This window comes from Mauremys reevesii, linkage group 1 (genome assembly GCF_016161935.1).
Source record: "Mauremys reevesii isolate NIE-2019 linkage group 1, ASM1616193v1, whole genome shotgun sequence".
Taxonomy (NCBI): Eukaryota; Metazoa; Chordata; order Testudines; family Geoemydidae; genus Mauremys; species Mauremys reevesii.
In genome coordinates this window covers 8,772,729-8,786,044 of record NC_052623.1, presented here as the reverse complement: position 1 = coordinate 8,786,044, position 13,316 = coordinate 8,772,729, and the positions used below count along the sequence as shown (strand labels likewise).

General features: G+C 62.3%; 1 protein-coding gene across 2 annotated transcripts; it reads left to right on the top strand.

Annotated features, from left to right (window-relative positions):
- Nucleotides 1-816: 816 nt before the first annotated feature.
- On the top strand, nt 817-13,114 carry LOC120395875. 2 transcript variants are annotated; one of them, XM_039520626.1, is made up of 3 exons: nt 817-1,011; nt 1,860-1,911; nt 4,650-13,114. In XM_039520626.1, exons 1-3 carry the CDS (start codon nt 865-867, stop codon nt 13,067-13,069), a joined length of 8,619 nt encoding a protein of 2,872 aa, XP_039376560.1. In that variant the 5' UTR covers nt 817-864; the 3' UTR covers nt 13,070-13,114. The 2 variants fall into 2 exon arrangements, with proteins under 2 accessions (XP_039376560.1, XP_039376569.1); XM_039520635.1 differs by having other exon boundaries at nt 1,860-2,194.
- Nucleotides 13,115-13,316: the final 202 nt, after the last annotated feature.

Genomic DNA, 13,316 nt, shown 5'->3' with positions numbered 1-13,316 from the left:
GACGGGTGTGACCTAAACCTGACAAGAAATGTTACGCTGAGTTTTAGATTGCCTGCTCCGACCAGAGTACAGCGTACTGCCAAAGACAACGGCAACGCCTGGCAGGTTGTGTCAGGCAGACTTGTAGCCCATGAAGGGGTACCTGCGTGCACTACCTGCCTGTCGCTCTCTCACAGACGCACACACACATGCTATACAAGGTAGGCTGTGCATCAGCAGACATGTGGTGTTAAGCGAGCTGGGTCTAGGCTCTGCAACTGACTTGCTGTGTTGTCTTGGCCCAGTCAGCAAATTCAGCAAAAATATTTCTTTTGAAAATTTGGACCAGCTCTAATAATAATACAGGAATGGCTGTCGCTCTAATTCCCAGATTTATCAAAAATAAAACTCCACAACTCAGTTTACTTTTATTTATTTAAACTCTACATGAAAAATAAGAGGGCTATCAAAAGGTCACAAATGTGTTGCAAACAGAACAGTTTGTACTATATAATTTCAGTGTTATGACCCTCCAGAGGGCAAAAATCTTGAGTCGGGTCCCATAAAAATCAAGAGATTGGTTCCTAAAACTTGATTAAAAAATTCTCCAAGGGGTTATGCTGGTGAATGCCATTCCAGAAAGATACAGTCTCTAAGGTACAGTCTCTAAGTACCTACATGGGGTGCTGGGGAGGGGCTGCAGGGAGCCAGGGTCTTGCCCACCTCTGATGCCTGCAGTCCCTTTGTGATGTCAGGACCTGCCTGGTCCTGGCCCTTTATGATGCGTCACTGGAACAAACAGCCCCTCAGGCGAGATCCAGCCACAGCAGTAGCAGGGAGTGTAGTGTCTCCACCCCCAGTGGTGTCCAGACCGTCCTCCCCAGCATGTTTGACGCGGGAGTGGGGATCATGCAGAGCTGGTTCTGTGCCTGCTGGGACAGCTCCTGGGTGTTGTACACCTGCGTCCTTCTGGTCCTGGTCATCTGGGTGGCCATGGCGACACAGCACAGCTTCTCCTGGAGAAGCAGGATGGTAGGAGGACCCTCCCCCCACCCCCAAGCCATCCTGCGCTCTCACAGAGCTTGCCTGGACACAGCCCCACGGCAGGGAGGGTGGGTGGGTGGGAGTGCCCGAGGCCCCCTGTTCTGACCAGGCCCCTTTGGGCTGGTGGGGCACATCCACAGAGAGAGACAGGGTCACAGACAGAGCTCGTGGCTCCATTCATTGGTTGTTCCTTACTGCCCTGACCACCAGCTAGCGCTAGAAATGCCAGGGCGCTCCCTCGTGGTCCCAGGCTTCCCGGCACCCCTGGCACTAAGCCGGCTCTGGCCAGTTATTTCCCTCCGCTGGGGGAAGCTGACCAACAAACCCTCCCAGCTCCCTCCCAAAGCCACAAGCTTTCCTGGGTCCCTGGCCTCCCAGCCAGCCAGGGAGAGGGCAGGCAAGAGGTGGGGGGAGAAAGGGGGAATCCAGGACAGATCTTTGGGTGTGGTCAGTTGGGATCCTGCCTCGGGTCCCAGATCAGTTGGGGATCTGGGCTCGCAGGTGGGAACCGGGGAGACGGGGAGAGAAGAGGAAGCCAGAGCACATTGCAAAGCCCAAGGGCCTGGTCCCTATTCGACTCATAACACTGGGGGCAGAAATCACCCTCTCTGGTGTGGCGATGCCCCGATGTCGGGGGGTGGGGGACCCAGGATTGTTCCAATGACACTTGGGTGGGGACCCTGGGGCATGGCCGAAGGAGCCTGGAGTTCTCCAGCTGCAGGATGTGGAGGGAAGCGTTGGCACCCCTGGCACCGGGCTGGGCTGGGCGGGAGGCTGGCACTGCACGGCCTCAGTCTGGGAACCACGTAACTCTGCCGCTTCCTTGGCTCCCGCAGGCTCTTCTGGTCCGCAGGCTGCGGCGGAGGGGGATGGAGGATGAGGGAGAAGGTAAGGCCCTGCCTCACGCTCCCTGACGGCTCCCTGGCTCAGAATCCCAGGGCTTCTCCCAAGCCTCCACCCTGGCCCAGGGGTCCCACACGAGGCCCCCCAGGCTTGGCCTGCCCCTGGGGATGGGAGCAGGAGCCAAGGTGCTGACTGGAGCTGGGATAAGCTGACATGCTGCTAATGAACCATCGTCTGGGGGCTTTGCAGCGATGGAGGCAAACACCCCATTGTCTGTCCCCTCTGGCAGGTTGTCCCCATGTCCTCCAGGGCTTTGTGCAGGCTAATGGTGAGCATCGGGGGGGAGCTACCTGCCCTTCCCAGAACAGGGCAGCTTTGCCAGCAGGAGGCACTGCCCACTGCCCAGCAGATCTTGTCTTTATTTCACCCCGTCTTCTCTGTCTTGGATAGGGGTGTAGCCCCCTGGCACTCTGTTGCTGTGCATCGTACCAGGGCTTGCAAGGCCAAGGCGGCTAGGTGCCGCCAGCCCCTGACATTTGCCAGAGAAATTTCCTGGGACCCCGCACACTGGCGAGACCCATGTCTGCAGGATGGGGCACCGGCTGGGTTATTTGCACCAGCATCATGTGCCATCCGGGTTTCTGGTACTGGGACAGGGCACCGGCCAGATTCACGGCCCTGGCACGATGTCCGGGCCGGGTTCACAGTGCTGGGACTTCACCGTGGCCAGGTTCACAGCACTGGCAGTGTTTGAGAGGGGGCCCGGCGTGGTGCTGGCGGAGTGTTTCATCGGGCTCCGGGCTCTCACAAGCTCAGCATGCCTGGTTCTGGAGCAGCAGCGCAGAGTGGCCTGGGGCCAGGGCACTAGAATGAGGGGGCCGGGGGGCCCTGCCCTCTGACTTTTGTCTGGCTGTAAGGGCGAGCAACAGGAGGCAGGGCGTGCAGAGAAAGAGCAAGCAGGGGGCAGGCTCTTGGAGGGAAGCAGTGGCGGAGGAGCGGGGCTTGGTGTGGGGGCGAGGCCTCAGGGGGAATGGGTCACAGGCGGGCGGGGCGCTGGGAGAAGGAGTGGCACGGGGCAGGGCCTCGGGGTTAGGAGCAGTGCGGGAGTGGGGATTCGGGGTTGGGGCGGTACAGGTGGGTGGGTGGGGTCACGGTTTGGGTGCCCGTGGCCCTCGCTACGTTCAGGCCCCATCTCTCCTCAGAAGCCCTGTGACGGTGTGTGACAAAGTGGGACTGGTCTTACTGGGGGCTGGGTACAGATCCTAAGTATCTAGCAGCAAAAGGCCATGCAGCCAAATGCCTGAAGTTCTGTCTCCTAGCAACGGATGGCCCGGCCCCTCCCTGCAAAGGTGTTGGCTAAAGGTGTTGGAGACAAAGGGGTCAGGTGACCTCCTAGCCTGGGAAAGAAGCTGAGCAGAGAGGAGGGGCCGGAGGGGGTTGGGCAGACTGGAGTTGGCTGGAGAAAAGAGGGGAAGCAGGGAGAGAGGGCTCTGATGCCCGAGGGGGGCTGTGGGGCCCCAAGATGGACCTAACAGGGGGGATCCTGTTATCTGTGCCTGCAAGACCTGTGTTGGACTGTATTCCTGTCGTCTAAATAAACCTTCTGCTTTACTGGCTGGCTGAGAGTCCTGGTGAATCGGCAGGGAGCCCGGGGGTGCAGGGCCTGACTCCCCCACACTCCGTGACACGGTGCGGTTCTTGCGGGACCCAACTGAGAGTGCCAATTCAGGACCAATTGCTCAAACAGGGCAGTCACAGCCCTAGGCTGGGGTTTTTCCACCTCTAAGGCAAACCAAACCAGCGAGACAAAAAGGACTTCGGTCTCACCCCACTGGCTAACCACAAGTCACAGAAGCAATTTCCTTAGACACTCCAGTCTCCCAGTATCACCACCAGTGCACCCGTCCTGGGGATGAATGGTTATGAAAACCAACACCCTAATAAAAGAAAAAGGTTCTCTCGATCCCAAAGAACCAAGCCCCAGGCCCAGGTCAATATACACATCAGATCTTACCCACAAATCACGCTGTTGCCAATCCTTTAGAATCTAAAATCTAAAGGTTTATTTACAAAGGGAAAAAGGTAGAGATGAGAGGTAGAATTGGTTAAATGGTATCAATTACATACAGTAATGGCAAAGTTCTTAGTTCAGGCTTGCAGCAGCGATGGAGCAAACTGCAGGTTCAAATCAAGTCTCTGGAACATCCCCCGTTGGGATGGGTCCTCAGTCCCTTGTGTAGAGCTTCAGTTTGTAGCAAAGTCCCTCCAGAGGTAAGAAGCATTATTGAAGACAAAATGGAGATGATGCATCAGCCTTATATAGGCTTTTCCAGGTGTAAGAATCTCTTTGTTCTTACTGTGGAAAATCCCAGCAAAATGGAGTCTGCAGTCACATGGACAAGTCTCTGCATACCTTGCTGAGTCATAAGGCGTGTCTGTCTTCTCTCCATGGGTCAATTGTGTAGCTGATGGTCCTTAATGGGCCATCAAGCAGGCTAAGCAGAGCTAACACCAGCTTGTCTGGGATGCTTCCCCCAGAAGCACAGCACCAACTTGAAATACAGACAGCATAGAGCCAACATTCATAACTTCAACTAAAAATGATACTTACATACAGACAGCATCATTATAACCAGCAACCCATAACCTGGTCTTAGACACCTTATATGACCCCCTTTACCTAAGATTTGGTACCACTACAGGACCTTGGTTGCAACCCATGTTCTATATGGTCCCAATTTATATCAATAACGTCACAAGCCCTCTCTGCTGTTCTGTTTTAGGTGCAAAGAAGCGGCGGGTGAAGCAGCCACGTCACCGGCTGTGCCAGGACCCCCCACGCCTCGCTCGCCGAGCCGCCAGGTGCCGCTCCATCCGGCAGCTGCTGTGTGACAACTCAGACTGCGCCCTGTGCGACGAGGCAGCCCGGCAAGCCGAGCGGCTGCTGTACACCGATCGGGCCAGTGCGTGGGTCCCTGCCAGGCCAGGGTCACCTCCTACTCCCACCTCCCGCTCCAAAGGGAGGAACCAGCAGGCCAAAGGCTCCTCCACAGAGCAGGACGAATGTCTCTTCTGCTCCTCTCTCTGCGCTGAGACTCTCCTTCGCGGGCAAGAGCAGGCCCAGAGCTCCTCTTCTCTCCAGCACGAGCCTCCCCTACTCGCTTGGGAGCTGAGAACTAGATCAAGCCAGCACAAGCCATTTCTTCCCAGGCATGAAGAGTACCCCAGCCCCGCTCCTGCCCAGCACGAGCCCTTCCCTCCAAGCCAAGCGGAACATGGCTGGGTCGAGAGTTTCCTGCGCAGAGGCAGAGCAAGGAGCCCCCAGGCAGCTCCCCAGAGGCAGGTGCATCGCCCCGATTGGGTGCCATTTCTGGCCAAGTCCCCAGGCGGGACCAGGATGTCAGGGCAGGAGGCCAAACAGCAGCGAGACCGAGAAAGCACGGCACCCAGGGCCACGGGGGAAGCTCCAATATCTCTGGCTGGGAGACCCCCGGCGCGGGTCAGCCCTGGAGCCCTGCGTGTGCCCGGCAGGCTCGAATTGGCCGAAACGGAGACCCCCTTCCTCCAGAGTGATGTCAGGGCCAGTCTCGAGCGGCACGTCCAGGTAAAGAGGCTGCAGCACACCCTGGGGCTGCCCTGCACCCTGCAGAGCGCGTTGAAGATCTTCATGCCCCCAGCACCGAAACCCATCGCCCGCAGACCCTCGGGGGCAGGCAGGGTGGTGACGATGCCACAGTCCCTGCCCTTCCTGAGCATCGGCTCCAGGACAGAGCTGGAGCGGCATCTGCAAAGGATGGTGCATCTTAAGAGATGGGGGCTGCCCAGGAGGATCCAGGAGTCCCTGAGGCTGCTGATGCCAGCCACACCTCCACACCTCCGGCTCGGCCCCCTGCCGTCTGGGAGATGGGCACCAAGGGGGCCAGGCCCAGTGACAAGAGCAGCCCAGACACCCGGCCTCAGAGCTAGAGCCCCAGCCCAGGCCTCCCAGGGACCCGCCACAGCGTCCAAATCCTCGCCCGGCTCGCACTGCTGCAGAGACACCCGGGAGCTGCAGGGGCACATTGCCAGGAAGGGCTTGGAAATCAGACTAGGCGCGCTGCCCGCCGTGCTGAGGCGCTCTCAGAAAATGGCTGCCCTGGGGCGCAGAGACCTGCTCCTGCCTAAACTGATCCCCCCAGGCTGCAAGGCCCCCCTGGCCCGCCACAGGCTCTGCCCCCTGCTCAGGTGCAAGGCAGGCAGCGTGGAGCTCAACGTGAGGCACAAGCACATCCAGTACCTCTGGGCTCTCCCCACCCTGTACGCGGAGTCCCTGGCCAAGATGGTGCCCAGCCCGCCCGTGCCACCCGCCCCCCTGTTGCCCCTGGGTGTGACCATCGAGTTCTGCCCCCTGGAGACTCCCTTCGTGGCCCCCGAGGGCCGGGAGCTGCTGGAGAGGCATGTCCTGAATAAGCGGCTGCAGCACGAATGGGGCCTGCCGGGCCTGGTGCGGCGATCGCTGAGGTGTTTCATGCCACCCCCGCCCACGCGCCCCAGGCCCAAGGGGAGCGACCGGCCGGCAGCCATGGAGCTCCGTGTCAGCAGCGGGGCCCCTCCCATCCCTCTGGCCACCAAGAGGGAGCTGGAAGCCCACATCCGGCGCAGGGTGGCCGAGAGGAGGTGGGGGCTCCCCAGGAGGGTGCAGGAGTCCCTGCGGGGCTTCATGCCCCCCACGACCGCAGCTCCGGGGACACATCCAGACACGCAAGGCAGAAGGGCCAGCCGGCCACTCAGGGGGCTGTCAGCGAGAAGGGCTCCAAGAGAATCACCCTCCAGGGCTGCACCCGTGGGCCCCACAGCGGTGGCTGTCTCCTTAGCCGGGCCCCTGGGAACTGCATGGTGCCAGCCCCTCAGCCGGGACACGTGCCACCAGCTGCTGGAGAGACATGTGACCAGGAAAAACATAGAGATCCGTCTGGGCCTGATCCCCCGCAGGGCCCAACACTCACAGAAAGCCGCCCGCCGGGTGGGAAAGCTCCCCTTGCCCCGGCTGATTCGGCCGGGCCAGAGATCCCTGGAGCTGCGGCCCCGGGAGCTGCTCTTCCTGGAGCAGGCGGTCTCGGATCACCTGGAGCTCAACCTTCTCCACAAGCACCTGAGCTTCAGGTGGGGGCTGCCCACGCTCTACCGACAGTCCCTGGCCAAGCTGTTCCACGCAGGCCCCTCGCCTGCCCCGCCGCCCGCCAGCTCCCGCGCAGCTGGAACCGAGTTCACGGAGCAGGAGCTGCCCTTCCTCCCACCGGGAGCCCGGGAGGAGCTGGAGCTGCATGTCAAGAAGAAGAGGCTGCAGCACGAGTGGGGGCTGCCTGTGATCGTCCAGAAATCCATGCGGGGTCTGATGGCGGCTGCCCCCGGCCCCGGCCAGCCCAAGGCCCCTCCGTCGGCCAACAGGGACGTGGCCGTTCTCCAGCCCGAGCTGTCCTTCCTCAATGAGGGCAGCAGACGAGAGCTGGAGCTCAGCCTCCGCAAGAGACTCATGCACCGGCGCTGGGGGCTGCCCAGGAGGATCCAGGAGTCGGTGCGGCTGCTCCAGCCTGCCTCAGCCCCTGCAGAGTTTAGGCCTCGCAGCTGTACAGAAAAGGATGCAGAGGGGTCTTTCCTGCTGCCCTGGCACAAGAGCACCGTGCACCTGGAGCGGGGCGTGGGGAAAGCCAGGAGAGTGGTCGCTGCTCCCCACCCGCGGCTCAGCCTGGGACGTTATGCTCAGGAGCGGCTGCAGATCCACATGGCAAAGAAATGTGTGGAGATCCGGCTGGGGGCCGTCCCAGCTGCAGTGAGACGCTCTTGGCAAAGGCTGCATCTCGTGTCCCAGCTGCCCCTCCCCAAGCTGATCCCTGCTGGGGACAGGGCCCCCAAAGCCAGGAGAACCCTGCTGCCCTTCGTGCACCCGGAGGACGTCTGCCACCTCGAGCTGAATGTGCAGCACAAACATCTCACAGCCCTGTGGGGTCTGGGCACTCTCTACACCCAGTCCCTCAGCCGGATGGTTCCCAGGGCGCCCCCTGGGCCGGTTCCACCCCGTGAGGCGGAAGTCGAGTTTTGGGCACGGGAGGCTCTGTTCCTGGGCCTGGAGGCCAGAGAGGCCCTGGAGCTGCACGTGAGGAAGAAGAGGCTGCAGCACGAGTGGGGGCTGCCTCTGATCATCCAGAAATCCATGCGGGGCCTGATGGCGGCTGCCCCCCGCTCCGGCCAGCCCAAGGCCCCTCCGCCGGCCGACAGGGACGTGGCCATTCTCCAGCCTGAGCTGTCCTTCCTCAGTGAGGGCAGCCGACGAGAGCTGGAGCTCAGCCTCCGCAAGAGACTCATGCACCGGCGCTGGGGGCTGCCCAGGAGGATCCAGGAGTCGGTGCGGCTGCTCCAGCCTGCTTCAGCCCCTGCAGAGTTCAGGCCTTGCAGCCGTACAGAAAAGGATGCAGAGGGGCCTTTCCTGCTTCCCTGGCACAAGAGCACAGTGCACCTGGAGCGGGGCGTGGGGAAAGCCAGGAGAGTGGTCGCTGCTCCCCACCCACGGCTCAGCCTGGGACGTGACGCTCAGAAGCGGCTGCAGATCCACGTGGCAAAGAAATGTCTGGAGACCCGTCTGGGGGCCGTCCCCGCTGCAGTGAGACGCTCTTGGCAAAGGCTGCATCTCGTGTCCCGGCTGCCCCTCCCCAAGCTGATCCCTGCTGGGGACAGGGCCCCGAAAGCCAGGAGCCCCCTGCTGCCCTTCGTGCACCCGGAGGACGTCTGCCACCTCGAGCTGAATGTGCAGCACAAACATCTCACAGCCCTGTGGGGCCTGGGCACTCTCTACACCCAGTCCCTCAGCAGGATGGTTCCCAGGACGCCCCCTGGGCCGGTTCCACCCCGTGAGGCGGAAGTCGAGTTCTGGGCGCGGGAGGCTCTGTTCCTGGGCCCGGAGGCCAGAGAGGCCCTGGAGCTGCATGTCAGGAAGAAGAGGCTGCAGCACGAATGGGGCTTCCCCGCACTCATCGAACGGTCGCTCAGAGCCTTTGTGCCGGAGCCCCCACTGCCGGGGCCGACCGTAGCCCGCCAGCGCGCCGAGCTGCACGTCCTTGTCCTGGGGCAGAAGCCTTCGCTCATTGACGAGGACACGAGAGGCCGCCTGGAGCGTCACCTCCGGAAGATGATGCTGCAGCGGAGGTGGGGCCTTCCCCGGAGGATCCAGGAGTCCTTGCGGCTGTTTGCTGCTTTTGCCCCGCCGGCTGGCCCGCAGCTTCCTGGGGCCGGTGGAGAAAGGGGCGTCGGGCAAAGCCGGCTGAGGCCCAGCCAGCCAGACGTCCCCGCAGGGAGCCGCTTGGCAGGAGACAGCAGAACCCATGGCCTTGCTGCTGAGGGGAGGGATGAGCTCCAGCGGCACCTCGCGAGGAAGTGCCTAGAGATCAGGCTGGGGGTGAGTCCGGCCCTGGTGAAGAGATCCCAGAGAGTGGCCAGGGAGGGGGAGAGGATCCGCCTCCCTGGGCTGATCTGCGCAGGCCAGAAGCCCCCCAAGCCCAGGGCCGGCTCCCTGCTCTGCCTGCCACCCCCAGCTGTGAATACACTGGACATGAACGTGAGACACAAGCAGCTGGTGCATTTCTGGGGGCTGCCCACACTGCAGGCGGCGTCTCTGCGGAGGATGATGCCGAAGGCTCCAGCTGTGCGGCTGGGGAGTGCAGCAGGGAGGGCCCAGACGCAGATGGGCCTGGCTGGACGCATGGGGGCTGAGGAGCCGGAGAGGAATGGCTCCAAGGTCACGGGGCCGCCTCTGGTCACAGCCAAGGCCAGGGACCATCTAGAGAGCCACATCCTGAGAAAGAAGCTCCAGCACGAGTGGGGCTTACCTCGGGTGGTGCTGAGATCCCTGGACGCGTTCACACCCCCACCACCTGGGAGGGGCCCCCCGAGGCAGGCCCAGGCCCCAGCCAGCGAGAGCTTTGCCACGGGCAGCCTGCTTTTCCTGCACATGGAAACCAGGGAGCGCTTGGAGTCACACGTCAGGAAACTGGCCCTGGAGCGGAGATGGGGCCTGCCCAAGAGGATCCTGGAGTCCTTAAGGATTTTCCTGCCGCCTGCCCCACCAGGAGCAGAGCCCAGAGGCCAAACCCAGCCCCTCCTCCATGTCTCCCCTACACCACCCCAAGGTCCTACAGCCCTCTCCACAGGGCAATCGGAAGAGCTCCAGCCAGGCCCCGGGGAGCCCCTCACCCACCGGTCCCAGCACTGGCTTGAAATGGGGGTAAAGGAGGGCAAAGCCAGCTGCTCTGAGGCAGTGTCCCAACACACCCTGGGGAGCAGCAGCAGGAGAAGCCAGGAGACCTCCCAGACGAACAATGGGGAAGGGCCCCCCAGCTCCCCACGCCACTTCCCGGAGGACAAGGCAGAGCTGAAATCCACCCTGGACTTTCCCAGGAAGAAGGTGCTGGGAATTTCCCACAGGGCCCAGGAGTCCCAGGGACGAGCCTTGCGCCGCGTGGCCCATGAGTCTTACCCACAGCAGAGAGAGCAGAGCTCTGAGGAAAGTCCCGGGCAGTGGAGGACCCACGATGGCAAAGGAGCTCCACGGATGGCGGGGACTGGCAGGCACTCCCGGAGCTCGTCTGTGGAGACAGCTGTTTGGAATGAGAAGAGGATCTTGCGGGAGCTGGAATCCTGCTTCAGGAGAATAGCCCGGAGCCGCAGCCGCCATGGCCCAGGGGGGAAGCAGCCTCTGTCTCTGGAAATCGTGGGCCACCTGGAAATGGGCCATTGCACATGCTTGGACTGCCCATGCTGCAAGCTCGAGGTGTGGGACAGCGCCCGCTCTCCAGGGGCCAGCTCTCCTGGGTGGCAGACGCAGCGTATCCATGCAAGGGGGTCAGCAACTCTCCTAGAAGACGCGGCAGCTCCAAGCCCTCTGCATGCTGAGCCCAGATGGCAGGGGCAGGGCACTCCCAGCATGGCAAAAGATGAACCGCCTGCCTCCTCTCCATCATCTCTGGAGGACAGCGAGTCCAGGGCCTCTGACTGGTCTGAGGGAGAAAGCTCTCGCGCAGCGTCTCGCCCAGCGCCCGAGGAGCCCACGCTGGCACGGGTGCATCTTGCTTCTCCGCGATCCGAAGCACACCGGCTGGACATCCACCTGGCACAGAAGGCCCTGGGCTCCTTCGTCCTGCCGCCCTGCGTCATACGCTCCCAGGCCATCTATGCCGACATGGTAGCTGAGCGGCTGAGAGCCGCTGCCCAGGAACACAGGCGGGAAATGAACATCCGGCTGAAGCGCAGGAGGGGCCAGAGAAGCCAGCTGGGAGGACCCCATCAGGAAGCCCTGGTAGAAAGAGCTCGCCCCGCGGGCACAGGAGAGCCGGGATTCCCGAGAGCTGGCTCCTTGGGCCAGAGACTGATCAGAGAGTCCCAGAGCCAGGCAAACCAGTACCTGTGTGAGACGTGCCATGGCCTCTTCACTGCCGGTGATGAGGGACTCAGCCCCCAGCCCTGTCCTGCCGAGGGGGCTGGGAAGTCAGACGTGGCGAGGACTCAGCTAGAGACTCACGTGCGCCCGAGGAACAGGGAGACGTCAGGTGATGCCTGCAGAGGGGAGCAAGGTGCATCCTACCAGCGGTCTCAGGATCTGGGCCGTGCAGCTGGCGCCCCCCTGTACGAAGGTCCCGCTGGCGCTGAGGAGATGGTCGGGGACTGGGACAGCGAGGCCGTGGTAGCCTGGGATGCGGAGGGGGGAGGCAGCCTGGGGTGGAAGGAGAGGAGGGACACCGAGGGGCGACGCGGCATGAGAGAGATGCCAGCGGAGAGGACAAGCCCCAGGGCTGGAACCAGCATGAGGCAAACAGAGGCCCTGGTGCTGACTGAGGCATCGCCCGGGGTTGAACAGCCGCCCCGTGCACCTCCAGGGAGAGGGGCTGAGTCACCGTCCGTCCCCGGCAAGGGGAACGGCTCCACATTCAGGGGAATCATGCTGGGCTTCCTGAAACGTGTCACCTCCAGGGCATCAGTGGAGAAGAGAGGGCAGGTCAACAGGTCAGTGGCTGCACCACGGGGAGCCCCGCCGCCCCCTCAGAAACTCGCCCCATCCCCCAAGAGCGAGACCTTCAACGCCAACGTCCACGTGCGGGCAAAGGTCAGGCAATGCCAGCTGTGTTCCAGCATGGAGGAGATGGACGGTGCTGGGAGAAAGGAGCCAGCCGCAGCCGCTCGGACCAGGGGGCTGCCAGGGAATGGGGCTCCCCAGGGATCTGGGGCAGCCTCCCCCAATGCCAGGCGAGGGGACAGCGTGACCAGGAGAGAAGAACCTTCTCCAGAGGAAACAGGGCCCTCAGCAGAGTATGGTGGATACCAAGAGCGGATGACTTTGAGAGTGACCAAATGCAGGGAGGGGAAGGTGCATGACCGCAGTGGGACGCCGGCTGTGCCAGCGGGACCTTCCGCCCCAGGGCCACCACCCCCAGCCTGCCCCACCGCCAGGGACACCAGAACAACCGGCAGTCAGAACAGAGAAGGAGGAAAAGGAGTCTCACAGTCTGGCTCAGCAGCCCTGGGCTCCAATCAGCCGTCTCCCATGGAGTCCTCCAGAACAAAGCTCAGAGAGCAGAGGGGTCGGGGACTCAGCCCTTCTCACCCACGGGGCCGCTCCAGGAGCCGGGTGGAAGGCCCGCGGTGCAGCGGCAGGGCCAGAGGACCGGACAGTGAGGGGATCCTGGCCCGCAGCAGAGAGTGGAGATCCGGCAGCAGAGGGAGGCCCACCAGCAGAAGAACAAGGTCCAGAAGCAGAGAAGGGGAATCCCTGGTGGGAGAGGAAGTCCAGGATCGGCAGGGCACACGCAGGAGGCCAGGCAAGGCCAGGTCACACAGGGTGGCCACACCAGCCAATGGCGTGGGAGGAAATGCCACCGAGGACACATCCGGGACAGTCGGAGTGTCTAACCTGGAGCGCCGTGGGCACCAGGCCAGGCTGGAAACTGAGCTTCCACAGCCAGGGTCATGTCCTGGCAAGAGCAGCCAGGTGTGCTGGTTCCACCTGCATCGTGCTCATGCCCACCTTCGCCACGTACACGACAGAACGCCAGAGCTGCGCGGAGAGAACCTGTGTGCCCTGCGGGAGAGGATGCAGGCCCGGCGGAGGAAGCTGTCCCCGTCACTCAACAGCGCCGCCTCCGAAGAGGAGAGCCGCCTCCGGGCCTTGGACGAAAGTTAGGGTTGGGGCTTGCAGGTGGCTAATAAAGCTCAATTTTGTGTGCAATCCACAGGAGTGATCTGGGGCCCAACACAGCAGCAGAGGGGAGGGCAGGGTCTAGTGGCTGGCAATACTGTTGCTAGATGTCCAGTTTTTGACAGGAAGGCCTGGTCGAAAAGGGACCGTGGTGGCTCCAGTCAGCACCGCTGACCAGGCCATTAAAAGTCTACTTGGCAGCACAATGGGGCTAAGGCAGGTTTCCTGCCTG

Bases quoted from the DNA above. Each gene is read 5' to 3' on its own strand.
- LOC120395875 (XM_039520626.1), top strand. From the start codon at position 865: ATGTTTGACGCGGGAGTGGGGATCATGCAGAGCTGGTTCTGTGCCTGC. The intron at 1,012-1,859 runs GTAGGAGGACCC...TGGCTCCCGCAG, and splicing joins TCTCCTGGAGAAGCAGGATG to GCTCTTCTGGTCCGCAGGCT. The intron at 1,912-4,649 runs GTAAGGCCCTGC...GTTCTGTTTTAG, and splicing joins GATGGAGGATGAGGGAGAAG to GTGCAAAGAAGCGGCGGGTG.